The following is a 23,784-nucleotide window of genomic DNA, read 5'->3' as shown; positions in this document are numbered from 1 at the left end:
AAAAAAAAAAAGCACTACCATTTTGGGGCACTCACTGTGTGCCAGGCACTCTTCTAAGCACTCTACATACATTGACCTTCTTAATCCTACAAACTACCCTGTTGGGTGGACCTGTTCTGTATCCTGATTATGCTAATGGTTATGCAAATCTGTATGTGCTTAAGTTCAGAGAACTGTATGCCAAGAGAAACAGTTAATCTCACTGTGATCCTTTAAAAAATAAAGTAAAAAAGAAAACTCTACATACTGTAGGAATCTATTGATTGAAATATGAAAAAAGCAATACCATCGTGACAGCAGATCAGTGGTTGCCAAGGGTCAGGGTTGGGTGGGGGAGGCGATTGCTGAGGGACTTTCATCGTGGTGATGAAAGTTCTAGGTCATGGTGGTAGTGATGGCTACATGACCATACATTTATGAAAACACATAAGACTGTGCAGTTAAAATTGATGAATTTTACTGTATGTAAACTATGCCTCAATAAAGCTGGGGAGGGGAACCTTATGGCGTGGGCATCGCTGTTAGTCTCACTGATGAGGAAACTGAAACACAAGTAGGATTAGTAACTTGCTCAAGGTCATGGGTGATAAGTGACAAAGCCAGATTCAAACACAGGAATGAATAACTTTGTCCATTTTAACCTCTACAACTAATTGATGTTCCTGCAAGTAGGTCCCAGCTCCTCAGCTGGGGTAGGGGAACACATCAGCCCGAGACAGACAGGTGCAACAGGTAGATGTGTGTGATCCTCATCGAGAACCTTCTCTGGCTGGCCATCTGTTACCGCAATGATCCTTCCTGGAGCACAGTTATTTGCTTTGAAAAAAACTGGGGCAGGGGTACTGAGTCCTGATGCAGTGAGTATCTGGTGATGCTTGAGCTTTCCCCCCTTTTCTGGCTGGACGGGTTATTTAAAACCTCCTGGCTAAGCTCATTTTGCCAAACAGCTCCTGCAGGATCCATTTTTAAGGCTCAAACCAGAAATTTCTAGCTCAACAAACAGATCCACTGCAAGAAAAGGTATTTGCCCAAGCTACCTCTGAAACTAAGGAATATGGTTTCTCATGCTTTGCAGAGGGAAACAGATGTGTTTATACACAAACAAATTTACAGATATACAATACCTTGCTTATTATATTTCGAAGAATCAAGAGACAAAAACATCACTGGCCATCTGAGAGGGGAAGGTGAATGAATCTACAGTCGTCAGCGGGTGCACAAAGTGATGCTGTGTTATATTTCCCATTGCAATTTGTGCCACTTGGAGAAATAGGTTCCTGTCTCCTTTTATGGCCAGAAAAAGTGCAGGTTATTCCTAAGGCTGATGCAGGATAGGGAGGGACTGAAATATCATTTCAGGCAACAAACAGGGCACTTGTGCTTACAGAGAATGGACTTGCCTGTGATCAAACAGCTACTATGCCTTGTCTAAGTTCACTCACTGCATAGCTAAAGTCAGAGACCTGGGTTCAAATCCCAGCTCTTCCCCGTATGGACCATATGACTGAAGGCAGGTTCTTTAATCTCTCTTTCTTTTCCTTTTTGTAAAGTGGTATTTATGATTGCTAGCTCACAGGCTTGTTGTGAGCATTGAGTGTGATACAGCACTGAGCACAATGCCTTGGGTCATTTATGTGCGTGGTAAATGAAAGCTGGTGGTCGTAATCATATTGGAACATTGTGGTTGTCTTTATATGTCTTATCTGCAAAGATTCTGGAACAGATGACTGGCACAGCACTTTACAGCTTCAAAGGCCCTATCACAAGAGTGCTTTTTCACACCGCACAATCACCTTATCATGTATATGGGCCTGGCATTATTAAACCCATATCAAGTGTTTAAAAAGGTTAAGGAAGGCTAAGCGATTTGCCCAGTTCTTCCCTTACTGGGATCACACAGCTAGTGAGTGACAGAATGGGTTTTGAAGGGAGATCTTTTAAGCCAAAATGTTGTCCTCTTACTGGTGGCACAAGTGCCTGACTCCCAGGCCAATGTCCCTTCCCCATGGTGTGCTTGTCTTTGCTTCCCCGCAGCCCCCTTCTGGGCCAAGCCAACTACTGCTCTTGGAAACCGCCTCTAACAAGCTGATCCAATGAATAATCATGAGAGCAATCCTACTGTTGCCCTTTTACTGCAGAGATGGGGACAGATTTATAGAGGCTGACTCTGGCTGGTATTTGGGAATGGATAATTACCTTCACTTACTATATCCTAGGCTGCTTTGGCTAAATATTTACTGCCCAGAATTCTGCCCTTTCCAACCAATCCTGAACACGAGCATGCCACAGGCAACTAAGTGGCATAATTCATTCGGGGCGACCATAAATCTAAGGCTTCCACCAGAAATGATGCAAAAAATTAATGGAACATGAAATCAAGTAAATGGAATTGAGTACAGTAATTAGTTCATATTTTAATCCTCAGGTCTGTTTATTATCCATCAACTGGTGAGCAATTAAGTTGGCACCATTGAGATGATTAGCTTTGTTTTAGCAAAAGTTTATCGATATGTCAGAGCAAATGAATCTGGGGGTTTTAAACGGCTTTATTTTGATTTGTATAGGAGCACATCCATGGAACGGCTAGACATCTAGTGATTTAATTTTGCAATATTACTATCTAGATCACTTATGTTTAATATTACTGAACTGTTCTAGAAGGTTATTAGGGAGAGGGGGTGGAATGGGGGATTCAAACTGTAGAAAAGCATGGCTTATATTCTTAGGTTCTCATGAATGCCTTTTCCCATTAAAACCAAACAAAGGATCTTTAAAAGGAATTTTACTTTCTATTTTAGTCTTCCATTCTTTCATTTCCACATTTCTTGCAATCAGGCACTATTACGGTTCTCACATTGGTGGTATTTTTGCTGGGAGTGATGTGGTGACTTCTAGATCCATTTCCTCATGGATGCTTATGAGTGCTCATGTTTGCAAAATAATCTGCCAATGTCTTTACCTTTTTGAGGTTGGCTGTGAAAACGCCTTTGTGATGGGATCTGCTCTGCTCACTAAGGCAGGAAATCTGATTATCAGGCTATACCTGCTCTATGGGGCAACTAAACCAGACGGTCTAGAAAGGTACCTGTTGAATGTTGGGATTTAATATAATTTAAACTTTTATTTGAAAAATTTAAAGCACAAACTAGGGGCCTAAAAACCTGGGTTCTGGTCCTAATTCTGCCACTGACTAATTCTGCCAGTGATTTTGGCCAGGTCTCTGTCTTCTCTGGTAACTGATTTTTCTTTTGTAAAGTAAGTGGGTTGGAGAAGAGGACCTCCATGGGGCCTCCTTGAACACTTCAGATGTAGGCTTTGAGCAGACGTGTTCTTTCTAATAGCAGTTGTCTATCTTGGAGTGGGAGATGTGATCTTTGGTGGAACCTCTATAACTTTTAATGATCTGTTGACAGTGGTCAGAATGGTCATGAATGGGTCATCCTTACTTCACATATTTTTTTCCAATTGATTTTATTTTTATGGCTTTGGAAATGGATGAAAAAAGGTCAACTAGTTCACAGAAGTGCTGGACCCAGTACTTATCCTTAACTACAATGTCATTAGTTACTACATAAAGGAAGACCACATTCAACACTTGTAAAGCTGTAGCAGTGATGATCTGCATGGTGACAAGTTCTACACCGAAACTTGATCAAGTCCCCGTTAATGCCCGTCTCTAATAATGTCATTGTAATATAATACCTCCTTCCCTGCTTTAGATGGAACACCAGGGGGGAGATTAGAGTCAAATAGAGGAGGAGGATGCCATCTAGGCAGGACCAGGTCAATGTTATGATGCAGAATAGGATGGGAATCGATGAGAAAATGAGTTGATCCTAACCTGTGATCCTAACCTGATAATGCAGGTTAGGATGGGAGTTGATGAGCTGACTTAAGCAGGTTGTCTTTAAATGCAGTCTCTTCTCTCTTTGGCTGTCCCATGATGTCCATCTAAAATTGCAATCCAGAAAGCTGTGGACTTGACTGGGTTGTCCCTTCCCAGAAGTAATTAGAAGAACGTCCAAAGGGAAGACTCCTTATGCTTGATCATAGTCATCATCTGCTTGCTGGTAGAATCATAATATGCCCTACCACCATCTGGGCTTTTGATTTCTATTTGTTTTGTCTCTCAAAGGTCAGTTTTCTCACTCTGAGTAGGACTGGCTCCTGGGATCCAGACTTTTGGCTTTTAGCATTGGCAAAGACAAGTTCCCTGGTCTGACCCTGGGAGTAATTACAGTGTGAGACGAGCAATCTAAATGATGTTTCTAGCATGCTGGCTATCAGTTGTTCCATTTTTCCTCCCAGGTACCCTGAAAAATTCACTTACTCCATATTTGTGAATAATTTAACATAAAACGTCTAGAACTTCTGTTGACATTGACATTAACTTTATAAGGTTTGCCATTATGACAATAGTATTTAATTCATGATATACTGGGTAAATTTAGGTACTCTGAAAGTTGCAATCTTTTAAATTATTCTCAGTTTACTCATTCAATCTTTTCACTCAATAATATCTATCAAATGCTTGTCACATGTATGGGGAGATATTAAAAAGTAGAACCTACTTTGTGCCTGTAGGGAGCTAACAGTCTGGGAAGATAGGGTCTTCCCCATGGCCTATATAGGTCTTTGAACTTCCCCACTGGGCTAAGGCCCAGAGTAGGTGAGCAGTCATCATTATGGGGTTTATGGGTAAACCTGGGCTTATGCTAAGCAACGTTATGAATCAGAAGACCTGAGCTAAGCCCAATCTCAATTGTTTATTGTCTGGATAGTTTCTCCGGGGAAGAAGAAGATAATACTAAGGGCAACTTCACTGAGCTAGTATTTGGTGATTAAATGGGAGAATTTATGTTGTGCTTTGTAATTCATTCAGAGTAAAAGCCAGAGTCCATACAAAGTCCAGGCAAAAAGGACATGATGTGCAGCAGCCTCACCCCACTCTTGCCGCTCTGACTTCTCATGCCCTATCACTTACACCTGTGCTCATGCTGTTCCCTCTCTTCCCGGAGCGTTGACCTCTCTCCCACTTCAAAGCCATGGTACTGGCTTTTACCTCTTCCTGCAACGTCCTTCCCCTAGACATCTCTATGGCAACCTCACAAATGTCCTTCTCTCCATACAGCTGACACTGACCACCCATTTTATCCTTGTAATTCACTACCTCCACTCCTCATGTCCTGACCCCTGCCTACCTATTTCTTTTCCCATAGCATTTATCGTATTCTAATTTACCATATATATTTACTCATTTATAATGTTTATTATTTATTATTTGTCCATTCTAACTGTAAGCACCATACAGGAAGAATTTTTATCTATTTTCTTCACTGTAGCACATGGTAGGCACTCAATTAATATTTGGTAACTGAATGAATGAATGAAAGCAAATCACAAAGCATGTGAACGATGGCCGGATGTTAGCAGTGAGATTCCATAGCCACGTGTGGATGTGACTGAGCAAGTTCTGGACTGTGTTGCAGAGTAATTTTGTTTTTCTCTTCCTTTTATTTCTTCTCTCTCTCTTTCCTCCCTTTCTCCTTCTTCTTTCCTTCCTTCCTTCTTCTCTCTCTTTGTTCTCTCCCTCCCTCCTTTCCTTCCTTCTTTCCTTCCTTCCTTCCTTTCTTCCTCCCTCCCTCCCTCCCTCTTTCCTTCTCTCTCTTTCTTAAATAGCTTTCGCACCCTGAACCAAACCCAAATAGGGGCTTAAACTCAAGACCCTGAGATCAAGACCTGAAGTAAGGTCAAGAGTAGGACCCTAAACTAACTGAGCCCTCCAGGTACCCCTGTGTTGCATAGTAATCGATTCAAGTCTGTGTCATGTTCCTCCAAAGTAACACTTAATGGTTGAATTCTTTCTTGTTCTTTACCACATTGAGGATAGGGTTAGGTTAGTACCTTGTTAACACATTTTAAGTTTCTCTAAGTTTAATCCTTTCTCAAAGAAAGCCCAAAATACACGTTAGTGGTTACTGTGAACTAAAATGTTCTTCCTCTTTTCCAGTTTCTAATAGAATTTGATGTTTTGGACAGCCTTTATTGAAACACTCTATCTTCAATTTAAATGAGGCTCTATATTCCTGGTATAGTCAATGAACACAATACATCCATAATTCCAGGGGAAAAGCCTATAAGGTCTGAATTCCTAGGACACCAATAGTCAATTGAGTTATGGATTCAGTGATTGAATGACTCATTCCACAAACATCAATTAAGCACCTACTGTATGTTGGGTACTGTGCTAGGCATATGGTATGCAAGCTGAATAGCAAAGAAAAAAATCCCTGATCTTAAGGAGTTTACCAAGATCATTTATCTTTCATTCAGTAAACACTTACTGACTCAGCCCTCATATGTCAGACAATGTCCAAGGTGCTAAGAATAGTGATGATCAAGGTACAATCTCTACCAACAAAGAACTACAGTTCCAAGGCAAGTGAGAGTAAACAGTTAGAAAACCTACAGTGATGGGCAACTTAAGAGATTGAGGTCAGCAACATTTTTCTGTAAAAGATCAGATATCTTGTAAATATTTTGGCTTTTGCAGGCCACACATGGCCTCTGTTGCATATTCTTCTTCTGTTAAAATAAAAACAGTCCAGACAATAAACTATACTAAAAAACAATAACAGTCCAGGGAAGCCTGGGTGGCTCAGTTGGCTCAGTGTCCAACTTCTGCTCAGGTCATGATCTCATGGCTCATAAGTTCAAGCCCTGCATTGGGCTCTGTGCTGAGAGAACCTGCTTGGATTCTCTCTCTCTCACTTTCCCTCTCTGCCCTTCTTCCCTTCCTCCTTTTCTCTCAAAACAAATAAACAAACAAACAAACAAAGCAATCCTTTAAAAATGTAAACCATTCTTAGCTACTCAACTGAATTTGGTCCACAGACTACAGTTTATGGACTACTGAAATAAATAAATGTAGAAGATTCTCTGGAAGTTGTGAAAGGAAATAACAGGTTCCTGGCTCAGTTGAGGGAAGAAGGCTTGAAACGCTTTTGGGGTAGGGGAGCTGTGCTGGAATGAGGCAGAGTGAGATACAGCTGGCCCTCGGGATGGAGGAAACACCATGGCCCTCAAGTAGCTCTTCCATATGTATTACTGTGTACCTGTTATTCTTAACATCCCAGTTCTCATTCCCTTCAAAACTCCACTTGTACCAACAAACCTCTCTACCAGGAGGTCCCAGCCTCTCAGAAAAGTGCCAATTAGATGGCCCCCCAGAGCCGTGTTCAATGTCTAATGGGGCCCTGGTTCTTAGTTACATGCTCCTCAATGCGTTTCATACTCTAGCACACTTCGGGACAATTTGGTGTTGCTTATTCCCACAGATTTGTGTGGCTTTACTGAAGCCAGTCTCTAAAGGAGGCAAATAATCCATTCCTTAAAAGGGACAGGGCCTGCCTTTTCTGCATTTCTTAGTTGTTTGCACTAAGATAATTATTTATTGTGGTTCAGAGCCACTAAACAAACAAACAGATGACTTTTATTCCCCCTTTAATTAAACAAGCTTATCTACATTACCATTGCAATGGCTGTAGACTCTTTCCTTGCTTGGATGTGTTTGGGCTGAATCAGAGACTCAAAAGGCTGAGCCTGGAATGGCCGCCATGTTTTTCCTGCCTTACAGTGGGAGCAGCAACTGTGTTGAGCCACACAGGTGTCGGTCCATTCTCTCCTTAATACTTAATAATATTTTATCCAGCACCTTCCTCAAACAAAACCCACATTACACTGTATTTTAACTATATGTGTCCCTCAATAGACTGTTTTCTGGGCAGGAGCTGGGCTGTGGAGCTCAGCACACAGCAGAAGCACTAGTGGCAGGCAAAGAATGGATGAAATAAACAGGAGAATGTGGCACAGGTATCCTGTGATGTGGCTGGTGTGAATCTCCCTATGGTGCATGCTTCCTTCCTCCTCTGGAAAGAAGAGCTTAAGGAAGATTAAAAAAATTTTTTTTTATGTTTTTTTAATTTATTTTTGAGAGACAGAGACAGTGAGAGCAGGGGAGGGTCAGAGAGAGAGGGAGACACAGAATCCGAAGCAGTCTCCAGGCTCTGAGCTAGCCATCAGCATAGAGCCCGACGCGGGGCTCAAACCCATGAACTGCGAGTTCATGACCTGAGCCGAAGCCAGACGCCCAACCAACTGAGCCACCCAGGCGCCCCTAAGGAAGATTTTTAAAGTGAATACTTCCAATCTGCACTCGATAAGAAAGATTCTTTTTGTCTAGCCTCACTACTAGAACTTAATCCATAGACATGGTTCTTTTCAAATATTATCTTTTGCCTGGTTAATGTATTTGTTTCTTTTCATAAACACCCTACTTTATGGTGGACATTAATCTAACCACTTAGACATGATTAGCAAGCTAAGGGTCTTACTTATTAAAAACGGTTAATTTTCCCTTCTTAAAAAAATTGAGACATTTGAATCCCTGAATATGCTCATTTATCACCACCCCCCAACAAGGCATCCAGGAGTTCTCCATGTAGGACATGAATAATTTTTATAAAAACGCAGTTGCTGACTGTGTCGTACATCCGTGCAGCTTTATAAAACAAAGCAAATGATTACCATCAATTACAATAACCTCACTAGACAAGACTGCAATTAATCTACAGCTCTTCAGATAACGACTGTTGTGCTGTGCCAAGGAAAATGCCTGGCATTAATTGACTTATCACGATCAGCAGTGATAGATGGGACAGATGGCAATGTGATTATTCATTGTCAACAAAATAAACACACGCTCTGTTGCGAGAAGTGTCTACTTGGGTCCTCTCAGAGGATAGCCAGAAACAGAGACCAAAGGTGGCTCTGAAGATAGCACAAAATAAAAGTAAGATGTGAGCCTACAGATGGGACATATTTACTGTAGCTGGGGCTAACACTCAGTGGAATCTGATTGGAGGATCTTTTCTATAAGGAAATCGTGGATTGTGTGGAATTTCAGCACTAGAAGATGTATGACAGCTAGTAATCTACTTGTTCATCGGGATATGGGTCACTTTTATGAAGCCCTTTGATTCCACTCCATGATTAATAATTCCAGTGTGATGGGAATTCACTATTCTCAGAGGCAAACTCATTCCATCGATGGACAGCTCTCATTATTAGAAAACATATATATATATATGTATATATATGTAGCTGAGCTCCATCTTTCCAGGACTTTTATCCATGGACCTTAAGTCTTTTCCTTTATACCACAGAGAAGATGCCAGACTTTTCTTGTTCACTAAACTGTTTTAAATATCTCAAAGGCCAATACCTAGCCCCACGACATTGTTTTGATGCTCCCAACATTCTGATTTCTTGCACCTAAATCCACAACGGTTTAGAGACCACTCATACTGAGGGGCTTGAAATGAAATGGACAAGATATAACAATATTGATGTTGAGGCCAATACTCTGGCTTGCTTTGGAGTAATGGCTGTGTCTGGCTGTCCTGCCTGGGAAGCTGTTCCCCAAATCCCACCAGCCTAGAGAGCACCGCAGCTTTGCCATTTGCAATGATGCCTGGGTGATCTTTTAAATTTTTGTGCAGTATGGTTTTGTTGATTAAGTCCTCATAGTTTAGAAAACTGGAGTAATTCAGGCAGAGCCTGAGCTAAAATTGGCACTGTGGTCATAACCCAAAATCTCTTGGGGAAATTTTTACAAATGCATGTACCTGGACCCTACTCTCAGAGACTCTGATTCAGCTGCCTCAAGAAAGGATTCAAATGTAAATATTTTGACGATGTTCCTCAGCTAATTCTGATTTGCAACTCTGTTTAGATGCTTTATTCATTGATTAAGTGCTTCACAAACCTACTACTCAGACTGCATTAAAAATGCAGATTCCTTGGAGTGCCTGATACCTGTGGTCTGGGTATGTCTAGGAAAATGAACCCTCTGAGAGATCAAATTGTTATACATTTCCCTTAAGGATTCTGGAAAGACTCATTTACTCCAAAATTGTAGTTCCTGACAAATTACAAAGCACCCTTATTACGCGTTGAAGAAAAAAAAGCAATTCTAAGGAATTCTAAAAAGTATAGATTTTGGCCTAGTAACCATCTAGGTTTTTTCACTCATTCATTTCGTAGCTTCACTAATACATTAATTTTTAGATAAGGATCAGAGTAGAACAGTTCAGTGAGGGAGCAAGGCAAAAAATTAAAGCAAACAAATGAGCAACCAAGCCAACAATGAAATAGTTAAAAATATTGAAATAATATATTTTAGAAAGAGTTTATGCAATTTAGAATAGTCTGTAATTCAGACTGGCAGTCTCCAGTCACTCTCAATTCACGGAGTTTTGCCCTGCTTTCATCATATTCCCTGCTATACTCTATTTCAGAATCGAAAACTCTTGGGAGTTGTTCCATTAAGGTGCCTTTTGCAGACATCCCTAATCAATCCTAGCATGTTTTCCCTACAGATCCAGTAAGGAAGCTCATTCTTGCTCAACCCTGTCCTCTCTGCAGACATTACTAATAGATCACAAGTGAAGTCTACCAGCCGCCTCCCCAATAAGCAAGACTCTGACACACCTGGTGCCTTTAGTAGTCCCTCATTTCCTGCTTTATCTTTGTTGTTTATCTACTCTTGAGTGCTCTAGGTGTTCCTTACATATGGAATCCCACTTAATTTTCCAAAATAACCTTGAGAGGTATCTAAATTCAGCCTTAGAATGATCAGGAAACCATCTCAAGGTCACCCGCTAAGTGTGTATCAAAGCAGGAGGTATAAATCCGGGTTTGACTCCCAAGCTGATATTCTTAAAAATGATCCTGCACTGCCTCTCTGCTCAGCCCAGTTCAGAGGCTTCTCCTCTGGGACTTCTGACCCCTTTGGGTGAGTTGTGGGATGGCCTGTGAGTTGGCCAGGGTCCCTGTACACCTCCAGAACAGAATGACACTATTCTTTAATAGTTTGAATGATTTGAATAATGATTCGCATGAACAAATCAACCCTTTGAGCTCCTCTGTGGTAGGAGCTTTGTCTTTTTTTATTTTATTATTAAAAAAATTTTTAGATCTTTGTATCTCTGGTACCTAGCAGAGTGCCTAGGTAGATTCTCCGTTGATCCATTTTGAACAATCATTAAAATCTGGCCACTGGATTCATTAAAGTTGGCCTTTATTTCTCAGTGTATGGTCTTGCTATGTTAAAAACAATGCTAATTTTAAACATGATGTTGATTGAAAACAAAATTAAAAAGACCAAGTCAATAATGAGATATGCACTTTTGTTATTTCAAAGCCTTCTTGACATCAGTTACTGAGGACTTTTAAACCAAACGTAGTTACAGGATATTTAGCATATAAGCACCCCTGACCCCAGCTGATAACCACCCTCCAATGTAAGAGAAATAATATGGGATAAATTTAACTATACCGCACTTGTCAGGATGTCCAATAACATCTGTTTAGAGTATGACTTCATCCCATAATTGAACCTGGTTTGGCTCACTGCTGTGGCCTAAATTCTCTCTGGGTTGATGGTGGCACACAGTGCTACTCAACACTAATGGTGGCATACAATGACATTTCCAATCTGTAGAAAGTCAAGCAGACGATTTAGTAGCCTGACATTTATTTCATGGTATGGTATGGTTTTGTGCAAATAACACCCATTCTGCCAGATGGGAGAATTATGGAACCCATTCTCTCATATGGGAGCATATCTGATGGTCCAGTAGGTGTAAGGGAAGGTGTGCATGAAAAGTGAGATACTGCAGGGCATGAGGCATGAGAGCTGTACCAGTGTCTCAGAATGAAATGTCCAGTTTCATTGTGGCCTTTCCTGGAAAACACTGGAAACACGTTTATAGACTTCTACATCAACTTGCAAAAGACAGATGGAGAAAGGAGGCACTGACCTTCTCATTTCACAGATTTAAAAGAAAGCTTTCCATCTGTTATCCCACCTTGGATATAAATAGGCACCAAATCTTATTAATTGGCACTCAGCTCTAGTAATTCAGCAGCCCCACATACCTCCCCAGAGAAGGCTTGTCCATTGAGGAGATGCTCCGACCCTTGGCTGTCCTCACTCCCAAAGTGTAGTCGGATCTCCTCCAGCCGATGGCTGTATGTCATGGGCCCTCCTGATATGTTAACCAAGTGCTCCTTGTCCAGGCGCAGGGACACGTGTCTTCCAGTGTTGTACATGGTCCCACTGACCTGCAAGGCAATGTGCAACAGGTCAACCAAGGCTGTCTTCCCATTTCTCACCAAACCCAGCATGGTCCTTAGATCAATGCCTTTTGCCTTCCCTGGATGAGAACACATTAGGTTAAGTCCACATGTGGAGAAGGGAGCACCACCTCTCCGGGGGGGGGGGGCATTCCTGAACTACCTGGCTTATGTGGCACTTACCACAAGGCATAAACCACATCTTTGATCACATGATCATTTAGGAATTTGAGGTAGGAACTCAACAGAGACCTAAGCAACTGTGACGAATATTTTGCAACTGCACCTTATAAAAAATTATAACTCATTCTTTTTTTTTTATTTTATTTTATTATTTTTTTTCCATAATATTTTATTGTCAAATTGTTTTCCATACAACACCCAGTGCTCTTCCCCTCAAGTGCCCTCCACCATCACCACCACCTGTCTTCCCCCCTACTCCCTCATTCTTCTTAACAACAGATGTTGGTGAGGATGTGGAGAAAAAGGAATCCTCTTGCACTCTTGGGGTAGCCGCTATGGAAGACAGTATGGAAGTTCCTCAAAAAGTTAAAAATACAATTCCCCTATGATCCAGCAATCTCACTACTAGGTATTTACCCAAAGTATACCAAAACACTAATTCAAAAGAATACATGCACCCCTATGTATATAGCAGCATTATTTACAACAGCCAAACTATAGAAGCAGCCCAAGTATCTACTGGTAGATGAATGAACCAAAGAAGATATGGTACAAATGTACAAAGGAATATAACTCGGCCATAAAAAAATAAAATCTTGTCACTTGCAACAATCTGGATGGAACCAGAGAGTATAATGCTAAGCAATATGTCAGTCAGAGGAAGACAAATACCATATGATTTCACTCAAATGTGGAATTTAAGAAACAAAACAAACAAGCAAAGGAAGGAGGAAAAAAAAGAGAGAGAGAGAAACTGAGAAACAGACTTACCTATAGAGAACAAACAGATGGTTATGAGAAGGGGTGGGGGATGGTAAAATGGGTAATGGGGATCAAGGAGTGCGCTGGCCCTGATGAGCACTGAGTGATGTATGGAATTGTTGAATCACTATATTGTGTACCTGAAACTAATATTATGCTGTATGTTCATGATACTGCAACTAAAATAAAAACTTAAAAAAATAGCTTGCCCTTCTTACCATAAATATTTGGAATGTAGAGATACCGTAAAAGGTAAGATCTCAGGTATGAGAAACTGGAGAAAGCAAGAGATGCCACAAAGGCCAAATGAGAAACAAGGAAATCAAAATGGGTAAAAAGGAGCAACCCTAGCAGGAGAATGAAGGCTTTGGTCTCCACCCGCAAGTGTGCTGCCCAGGGTGTCTGTTAGGTCCCTTTCCTGCCCCTGCCACCGGATGCTGCACAGAATGTGAGTCCTAACCCCTTCTCAGAGCTCAGGAATTTGGTGCTAAGCTAAAGAGATTAATCCAAATTTCCCTTCCTGATTCCTGATTCCGTCTTGCTTCAGCCTCTCCAACTGCTCATCTTACTGCTTTGTGTTCCTTTATCTTTTCTCCCTCTTTGAATTTGATATTCAGCTTCATTTTCTTGACTTAGCCCCTCTCAACACTTGATCCACGAACCCTGATTCCCACCTGTGAGTCTACTGCCTTAGTCCTCTGTGTTGACGTAGCTCTTGGAGAAGAACAAAGCTTAAAGGAGACTTTGAATGGATCTGAATGGAACGCTTCTGGGTCCTCAGAGGCTAAGATAATTGGATTTTCTTTCTGCTTACTCTGACTCCTTTGGGCCAGCTTTCGGCCCTAGGGATTCCTTAAGGGCTTCATGTAATGTCTGATATCTTCATTAGTCACAATTTTCATGTATTTTCTCTACAGCACCATCCTTACCTGCCCCTCTAACTTTCTGACATTAGCCTTGTGAATAATCAGACAGGTTTGTAGATTGCTCACTGTGGCAGAGACAGTAATGCCTGCTAAATACTCCATTGACTCATTATTCTGCCATTTTGCTGTATGGTGGAGCTCCTGTGACTGGTGTTAGCCATAGGATGTGAGGGGACATGACAAGTGTCACTTCCAGGGTGAAACAGGAAAAACATATGCACACATCTCCAGTCTGTCTCTCCCCCTGCTACATCAACCACCAGGGCTATGTGGGAATATGTAAATGTGCTGCAACTATAAGATGGAAATCATCTCAGCATTGGTGCCTGGAAGATTAAAGGATAGATTGCAAAAATGACCAGAATTTTCTCCTCCCTGTAACTGTACTCTTTACAGCATGACTGTAGCTTTTCCCATCAAGATAGGGGTCTACTTCTTCACCTCTTAACTCTGAGCTGGCCTTGTCACTTGGTTTGGCCAATAGTGATATAACTTGTGTGCTCTGAAAATAGGCTTTTGGGGGTCTTGCATATTTTCTCACTCCTTGTTGGAACTTTGAGATCAGCATGTAAATAAGCCGGAGGTGGCCTGCTGGAGGATGACATGACACTGAAGAGAGTCATCCCAGGAGAAGCCATCTTAGACTGACCATTCCATGGCTGACCCACCAGCTAACTGGCCCAGCCAAGGTCAGCTTAGCCTGGCCCAGACCAGAAGAACTTCCCACAGACCCACAGCCTTGGAAACTGATGTTTTTTAAGTCCCTACATTTTGGAGATAGTTTGCTATATATCAAAAGTTAACTAATACACACTAAAGCAATCATTTTCCCGGTCCTAAATCTGAAACTGTCAACAGAAACTCCGTTGAGTGCCTGGCCAGTATTGAGTACCTGAACTGGAAAGTCACATGGGGTCCAAAAACTCAGCCTGCTAAGTGACTGAAAGTCACACCAGAGAGAGAAGCAGATGCACCAACAGTGACAGAGGAAACTGCGCACTGAGAGAGAACAACTACTTGACCTCAGAAACCCTTTGCACCTCCTTGTTTGCAGTTCCTTCATGAGGCCTGAGCTGCATTTTCTCAGATATTTTACAACTCCCCAATAAATTTATTTTTTTCTCAAGTTATCTATCTGTTGCAACCAAATAATCCCTGTCAAAACCAAATGTATATGTAGTCAGCGTGCAATCATAAGAACTTGTCTTTTTTTCATGTCAAAGTCATGATTTTCTTTGCAGTAAATGATTAGAGATAGGTTTGTGTTTGATGCTGCAACCATCATTAAGTAGGATTTACTTTTTCTAAAATTAAGTTAATATACAGATATTACATATGGTTAGAAAGATACAGAATGGCTCAAGGAAATAAATTCACCTACAATTCCACAATTACTTAATGATAACTGCTAATATTTTATTATGTATATTCTTCATTCTTATAACTATGTATACTCATATTGCAACAGGATCAGTTTATAGCTCTGTCTGTATATTCTGATAAGTGATTTTTCATACACATATATATGAGTGTGTGTATATAAATATATATTATTACGTACAATATGTAAGTATAACATCAATATGTTAATACTATCAATAGTATATATTTAACATACATTTATTACATCAATATAGCATTATAATTATATTAATATATAAATAATATACTATATTTATTATGTATCATATTAACTCTGTTGATCACAGTATTAATATTACTGTAACATTATATATTATATTAATTATATTAAGTACATATTAATATATGCTATACTATACTACATATATATTATATATACAAACATCATTACTTAATAATGTATACATATCATATGTAATGATATATTATATAAATATATATAATTTTCACAAACATGAATATTTCCAGGTTATGTACCTGTTGTTCTGTAATCACTTTTGTGTGTGTGTGTAATTACTTTTAAATGGTTGCATAATACTCCATTGCAAAAATACATAACTTATCATTGAATCTTATATCCCCTTCCCTTTTTCACTATTGTAAAAATGTACTGCAATGAGCATCCTATGGATAAATATTTTTACTAATTCAGGGATATTTCACTTGGCAAATTCTGGGTCAAATGGCGTACACATCATTACAGTGCTTACTATGCACTGCTAAATCCATCTACTGTGGAGAGTAGGTCCCACAGAGCAGAGCTGGGTCCCTGGAATTCTCTTCAAGGGATACAAAGAACAGAACCATGAGATTCAACCAGTAACACCCGTGGGCACCTATGTATGCGACGCAGCGTAAGAGGAACTGCTCTGAATTCTTGGAGGCTACATGCTCTGTCCCAGCAGGCAAGTATCTAGGGCTCTCATGGACTTCTAGAAACCTTTCCATCTACGTCTGTCTAATGTTCCTGAGTAAACTGTTGCACATTGAAACAAGGCAGGGACCACACTGAACGCTTGTTGGATCTTCCTAGGACTTAAAAAACACATTGACACATACCAGGTGGAAGTATCAAGGACTCTTGATTCAAGAGTCAAGTCAAAAGATTCCAAACTCCCTCTTGGTGACCTTGGGAGGTTCAGTTAACTTTCTGAAGCCTCAGTTTCTCAAAAGGTAATGTAGAGTTTAAAAAAAATCTCCCCTATAAAAACGGGGGATAGAAAACTATAATGCCTACAAAAAACAAACACCAAAATGATAGAAGTAAATCCTTCCATGTCAGTAATTACCTTAAATGTAAATTGATTCCACTTCTATGAGGAACCTAGAGTAGTCAGAACCTTAGAGACAGAAAGAAGAATGGGCTGGGGGAGAGGAACAGGGAATTAGTGCTTAATGGGCACAGAGTCAGTTTTGCAAGACGTGAACAGTTCTGGAGATTGGGTGGTGGTGACGGCTGCATGACGCATGATGAAGTGAATGTACTTAATGCCACTGAAATGTATACAGAAGAATGGTTACTATGGTAATTTGATATGTGTAAAAACGAATTGGGGAAGAATTCCCTCATGAGCTCTGAGAATTAAATAAATAATACATGTAAGAGTTCAACATTTTCAGTCTCTTCCTTCCCTGCCTTTTGGCTGATGCATGGGTGCCTCTTGGATGTGGAGGGACCCCTGCTGATCTTCCCCACTTCCCAGGGCCTGGTGGAATGCAGCTTTGCTTGCAAAACATCACAACGAAGGACTTCCACTGACTTCTGCAACTGTGATGCATCACTTACCCCTCATTTCAGATTTTAATGCTCCAGGGGGCGAGCAAGTATCCAGGATCATTTTAAAGGTCAAAACCAAACACAAAACAGGGGTTATCAGTAATAAACAAGCCACTGCACCTTCGGGTTCCTCCACTCTACTCCCCCACTACTTCTGCTTATCCGGCTCTAGGCTCTATCTACATTCATTCATTCATTCATTCCTCTTGTCAGTTATTCAGAAAATAATCAACGCCTCTAACTTTGTGCTAGGAGCTGAGGGTGGTATGCTGAGCAATACCAGGCACAGTTCCTGCCCTCATGGAGCTCACACTCTCCACCATGTAGAGACCAGAGTGGGGGAGGGACGTCATGGGGAATCCACAGGAAAGGGTCCCATTTGCCTATGCATTGCTCCAGTTAGATGCAGCCCTCCCTTGTCCCTACCCTTATCCCTAGACACTGAAATAACATTAATTTGTATTAATCAAAAAAAGCTGTATAGCCAGGGTATGGTTTGTTGCACTTTAATTTAAAAATAAAGCCTTGACAACGTTATGTATGATATCTAATGGTACATCTGCACTGTAGTAATTAACATTGCAATGGTGCTATTTTAACTGTAATGCTAATTACAGTGTTTCCAATGAACTACTTTGGTGCAGGGCATGTTAGAAAAGGTTGTCTCACGCAGACCAGGAAGCAGAGCAGAGCTGCACAGAAATGTTGAAACAGCAGGGGAGATCCCGGTTGCCTCTGGCTGCCTCCTGGTTGTCCTGTGTGTTTTATTTTAACCCACTGCAAAATGAGGTGAGAGGTGGAAGCGATGATCATTTTCCAAATGAGGAAGTCAGTGTGGTTTCTGAAGGCTCGGTGACTTATCTGGGGTCACACAACTGGTGGTAGTGGCAAAGCCAGATCTTCTGGACTCCAAGTCTAATAGTCTTGATGGGAGCAAATGCGAGCATCTCAGCCCATTTCAGACGGAAGCTAGCTATGCTGGGAATTTTGATTTCTCCTCTAGTTTGTAAACTCAGGGCTTAGGCAGGTGCAGCAAGATTCTTTTTTTCAGGAAAACAGGGGACTGGAATGGACACTTGGCTGCTAAAATCCATCCTGGGAGGAGATCTGGAGAAATGTGAAGGTCAGGGGAGTCCCTTGACTTCCTCCTCTGCTGGCATTTACACTGGTTTGAGGCAGGGGGAGGCCGTACGTGCTGAGCAAAGCAGGTGACAGGTGTTCCACAGAGAGGCCTGTCAACAGTGTACATCACTTAGTATTATCTTGATAACCTGAAACCTTCTAAAAGCCATGTGTTCTTTTGCAAAGCAAAAAAATAACCTCATGTTATTCATTTTGTAAAATTGGATGTCTTCATACAGAAATGCAGAGATATGTAGCAACTCATGATTAACCAGGGTCTGTTATGAATGGGCTCATCTCTTTTATTCTGATGATACTGTTGCATTAGAGCAAAATAAATTCAGTCAGTGTGCTTTGGAGGTAAGGAGAAGTTTGAGTCTTTGACAGTCAGCAATGATCTTGTTCACAGTAGCCGCCATCTTGGTTTGAACCCCCTATTTGGTGCTAAGTTCCGAACCCGAACTTAATTTAATTCTCACAATGTATCCTTCGCCAAACCCAGCAGCAAACAAGTGTGGTGCTTAGATCCATGCCATTTGCTTCCCCTGAGATGGGAAGACACTGGGATAACTCCACCTGTGGAGTGAAGGCCTCCCACAGGGCCTACCCGTCCTTCTGGGCTGCTGTGGTGATTTTTCACCAAAACGCAAACAGCCCATTGGTTGGGGAGCCGGGGCTTGGCGCCACATATCTCTGGCGCTAAAGCCTGAGCTTTTAGCTGCTGAAGATTATGAGATTGCACAGCTATTTTAGCAATGTGACAGGTTTTCTTTAAATATGAGTTGATAGTGTAGGAGCCCCACAGTCGTTTAGAGTGGAGGGTGTTTGGGATTGTTTATTGTATGAGTCAGAGTTCTCTGGAGAAAAGGAATCAGTAAGATATAAACGGGAAGTCCAAATTCTGTAGGGTGGGCTGCAGGCTGGAGAGCCAGAGAGGAGCCAAGGCTGTAGCTGAAGTCCAGAGAATTCCTTCTGGCTCTGGGAAGCCCAGTCTTCTTTTTCTAATCTGGCATTCACCTGATTGGATGTACCCACCCACGTTATGGAGCGCAATCTGATTTACTCCAAGTTCACTGCTTTAAACATTTGTCTCATCCAAAAGCATCTTCATAGCAACATCCAGAATAATGTTGGACCAAATATTTGTACACTGTGGCTCAGCCAGATTAACATATAAAATTGGCCATCACATTGATCTTAACCAAACAGTTATGCTGATACTATACACAACACATTGGTATGTGGAATAAATGTATTTTTTATGTTGCATAATTTAAAAATTCAGCTGTCCTAAATTGTTCAACAAACCTCAGTCACGGAAGGAGAGCCAATTTGAAATAACGTATGTCTGAATTACAGAACAATGATAAAGAACGGCGTGACTTTTCTTGTCAAAAGCTACGTGCACAACAAGGTAAATTTATCCTCGAGTCTGGAAGGGAATTCAGAGATAATTCTGGTGTAAGTCCCTCTTGTCTAATTTCCTATTTCCAGATTGAAAAAAAAAAGGAGGAAGTATATATTTTTTTAAAGATCCATTCATGAAATAACACATTGAAGACTTTTTGGTTTAATGGAGATAACACCTATAGGGTTGATGTTAATTGAGGATGGCTAAGCACAAGTAAACCTCACCTCCAGAAATTCCAAAAGACTCAATAAGCAGTTGCTTGCTTGCTGTGGTACAAAGCTTGTGTGAGGTTTCCATTATATGCTCTCTCGAGGCGGCCTACCCAAATCCCCTCTAATATACTAAAAAATAATTCCCTACAGTTTAAATGGAAATGTTAACACTACAAATGGGGGTAGCTGAGAGGAAATAGGATCCCAATTGTGTAAAAGGAAGAGATGACCATCTGACTCACATAAAAGCTACTGCATCCTCAATGCAGTTCATTAGGAAAGGCAGGAGGGAAGGCACCCACAAATTCTGAGGACTGGGTCGGATGCTGTGCCAATGTTTTAAAAAGTTTTAATTCCAGTGCAGTTAACATATGGTGTTATCTTAGTTTCAGGTGTAAAATACAGTGATTCGCCAACCATACAATAGCCGGTGCTCATTACAATAAGCATGCTCCTTAATCCCACCACCTGTTTCACCCACCTCCCCTCTGGTAACCACCAGTTTGTTCTTTAAAGAGTCTGCTCTTTGGTCTCTCTCTCTCTCTCTCTCTCTCTCTCTCTCTCTCTCTTTCTTTGCTCACTTGTTTGTTTCTTAAATTCCATGTATGAGTAAGATTATATGGTATCTGTTTTTCTCTGACTAGCTTATTTTGCTTAGCATTATCCTTTTTAGCTCCATCCATGTTGTGGCAAACCGCAAGATTTCACTCTTTTTTTGTGGCTGGATAGTATTCCACTATACACACACACACACACACACACACACACACACACACATACACACACATATATGTGTATGTGTATATATACATACACACGCATACACACACTATACACACACAGACACACACCTTTATCCATTCATCTATCAATGAACACTTTGGCTGTTTCCAGAGTTTGGCTATTGTAAAAATGCTGCTATAAACACAGGGGTGCATATATCTAATTAGTGTTTTCATATTCTTTGGGTAAATAGCCAGCAGTGAGATTGCTGGATCACAGAGTAGTTCTATTTTTCGTTCTTTGAAAAACCTCCATGCTGTCTTCCCCAGTGGCTCCACCGGTTTCCCACCAACACAGCTGTGCCACTTTTTAGATCAGGAAACTAGGTACAAAACCACCAAGGAGAGGCCGCACTCCATTTCTCATGAGCCTGCAAATTACAGAGATTTTATAATGGCAATTTTATCAATTTATTTTAGAGTTGGTGTATGAGGTCTCTTCACTCATAAAGCAGGAATGTTGGCATTCTTGCCTTTAAGATACAGTCTTACTCAGTATATTGTCTACTACAATACAATTGCACACAATGGGCTGATGGATATGCCAAAATATCCCCAACAAGGGCTGTGACTCTATTTTAGACCATGTACTTATTCTTCCACATACATTATCTTGTTTAATCTGTGAGGAAGATATTATTATCCATATTCTACAAAGGAGGAGATGGAGGCTCAAAGGGGTTCAACAATTCATAACTATAGCTCTAGAGTCAGAAATCAGCAGAGATAGAATTCCAGCCCATACCTGTATTCTTTTTACAATTTTTAAACATTTATTTATTTTTGAGAGACAGAGAGAGACAAAGCATGAGTGGGGGAGGGGCGCGCGCGCGCACACACACACACACACACACACACACACTCTGAAGCCAGCTCCAGGCTCTGAGCTGTCAGCACAGAGCCCAATGCGGGGCTCAAACGTACAAACTGTGAGATCATGACCTGAGCCAAAGTCGAATGCTTAACAGACTGAACTATCCAGGTGCCCCCAGACCAGACCTGTTTGATCCCAAGTTCTACAGCTCTTGAAAGAGAAGTCCGGGAAGTGGTAAGAAACAGTTTTGGGGAAATCATGTAGCTTATAAGTAGCTTCTGGAATCAGGGATAAACAGTTAAAGCCCAAATATAGCGTCCCCATGGATGTGCCATAATGGGTTCAATTTGGCTAGTCCTAGCCTGAATACCCTTGGTCATTTCTTTTTCTTCTTAAGTTTATTTACATATTTTGAGAGAAAGAGAGAGAGGGCAGAGACAGAAGGAGAGAGAGAGAATCCCAAGCAGGTTTTGTACCATCAGCACAGAGCCTGATGTGGGGCCTGAACCCACAAACTGTGAAATCATGGCCTGAGCCAAAATCAAGTGTCAGATACTTAAATGAAGGAGACACCAAAGCACCCCTACTGTTGGTGGTTTCTAGACCCAGGACAGCAGGGAAAAATCCTAGCCCCCATTTGCTGGGGGTTGAGAGATGGGTCACACCTACATATCTTATTGTTGGTTTAGCAAGTGGGTGGCCAAGCCCATCATGTTGGCTCAGTGCCTAAAGGGTTAGTGAAGAAGGGCTGACAGTATGCTGTATAAATTAGGTGTCCTTTCATTACAACCGAGGTTTCCTATATTATGTCTCTGACTGCTTTGCTGAGGTGTGTAATAGGTCTTCTTTGAATGTAATTAGTGAGCCTAAGAGATTTAAGAACACCACTTAGTCTGGCTTCCTATAGAGTAGCTTGAGATGGCCAAGGGCTTATCCGTAAAGGCAGGATGCAAGAGGCTAGTGGGCTGCTTGCTCCCACAGGCACTCCAGAGGCGTCACTGCAAGGAAATGCAACATGGCAGAAAAAGCCAGAGTCAAATTATTGGCCTCATTGCAGCACATCCATGGATAGGCAAAATCTGGGTGCTGTGGGTTCCAGAGATAAAAGGACTTCAGAGACAATCAAGGCAAACCTCTTCCTCAAAAACCATAAAACTGGGACACTGAGAAGTTGAGAGGCTTATCCACGACTGCACAGCAAGAAACTGCAGATTCAAGACTAGAAATCAACCAACTGACACTGTTCCTTGTTCTGGGAAACACCTCTCCTCTCTTATTCTTTTGTTTTTCTTTTAAATTATTTTTTGCTGAGGGTACACAATTCAGATTCAGAGTTGGAAATGCTGGGTATGTGTACATGAATACCATAACCCATAGACAATTAGAGAAGATTCAGTCTGACATCTGGACGTCCCTTTTACATGATGTTATTCATCTGGATTCAGAGTTCTTCTCAGGGCTTTCCCAGACATTTTATGCTGTGTAGATTTGAGAGTAATAATTAGACATTGGAAGGATTAATTGTTAAGAGATGAAAGTAAAGGATATAGAGCATTAGGAAAAGGCTTTTGTTTGTGTATTTTTTTCAATGCAGCTTTGAAAGAAAGCAAAAGAAAACTGTTTGGATTTGGAGCTCATGGGTTGGGGCTGTTAGGAAGGAAGTTGCTGAGATGTGGGTAAGGAAGAAAATGGAGCCTGACTGGAGGGCTCTGTTTTGAGTTACCATACATGGAGTTGTGGGAGGAGGGTTGAAGAAGCATGTCCAAGATCTCGCCCATCACTCTTAACCCTGCAGGGCGGGTAGAAGTTGCTTCCTTAGCAAGGCTAAGTTTCCTCCAATCTTTCTCTATCCTGAGTCAGTCTGTTTTTCCTATGTGAAGACACCAGGCTTTTGGAGTCAATGTTGAAAAGCCACACAAAATGATCACGTGTTCTACTTGTTATTATATGAATCTTATTATTACTATTAGGAAAAAAATTAAAGCTACGTAACATGGCAATAGTGACTCCTCAAATAACAGATCTGCAAATTCTATAGGGATGCTAGCAGCACCTGCAGTAAAGCATCTCTTGAACGTGACTGGCACTGGTGGTAATGACAAGAAAAAGAGAGGACAGGCGTGAGCGATGTTGTCTGGTCATGTGGCTACGTCAAGACAGTGCCCTTCATCCTCT

At 41.1% G+C, this 23,784-nt stretch overlaps 1 protein-coding gene across 4 annotated transcripts in view; it reads right to left on the bottom strand.

The window, feature by feature from the left end:
- Window positions 1-23,784, bottom strand: part of CA10 (carbonic anhydrase 10) — a 484,381-nt gene that overhangs the window by 90,081 nt on the left and 370,516 nt on the right. For all 4 annotated transcript variants that reach the window (XM_029928756.1, XM_029928757.1, XM_029928755.1 and 1 more), the window contains exon 5: window positions 12,001-12,186. In XM_029928756.1, coding sequence (XP_029784616.1) covers window positions 12,001-12,186 — 186 coding nt within the window. The remainder of the gene's footprint in view (window positions 1-12,000; window positions 12,187-23,784) is intronic.

This window comes from Suricata suricatta, chromosome 17 (genome assembly GCF_006229205.1).
Source record: "Suricata suricatta isolate VVHF042 chromosome 17, meerkat_22Aug2017_6uvM2_HiC, whole genome shotgun sequence".
Taxonomy (NCBI): domain Eukaryota; kingdom Metazoa; phylum Chordata; class Mammalia; order Carnivora; family Herpestidae; genus Suricata; species Suricata suricatta.
Note: the sequence above shows the minus strand (reverse complement) of the source record. Positions and strands in the feature narration are given on the sequence as shown.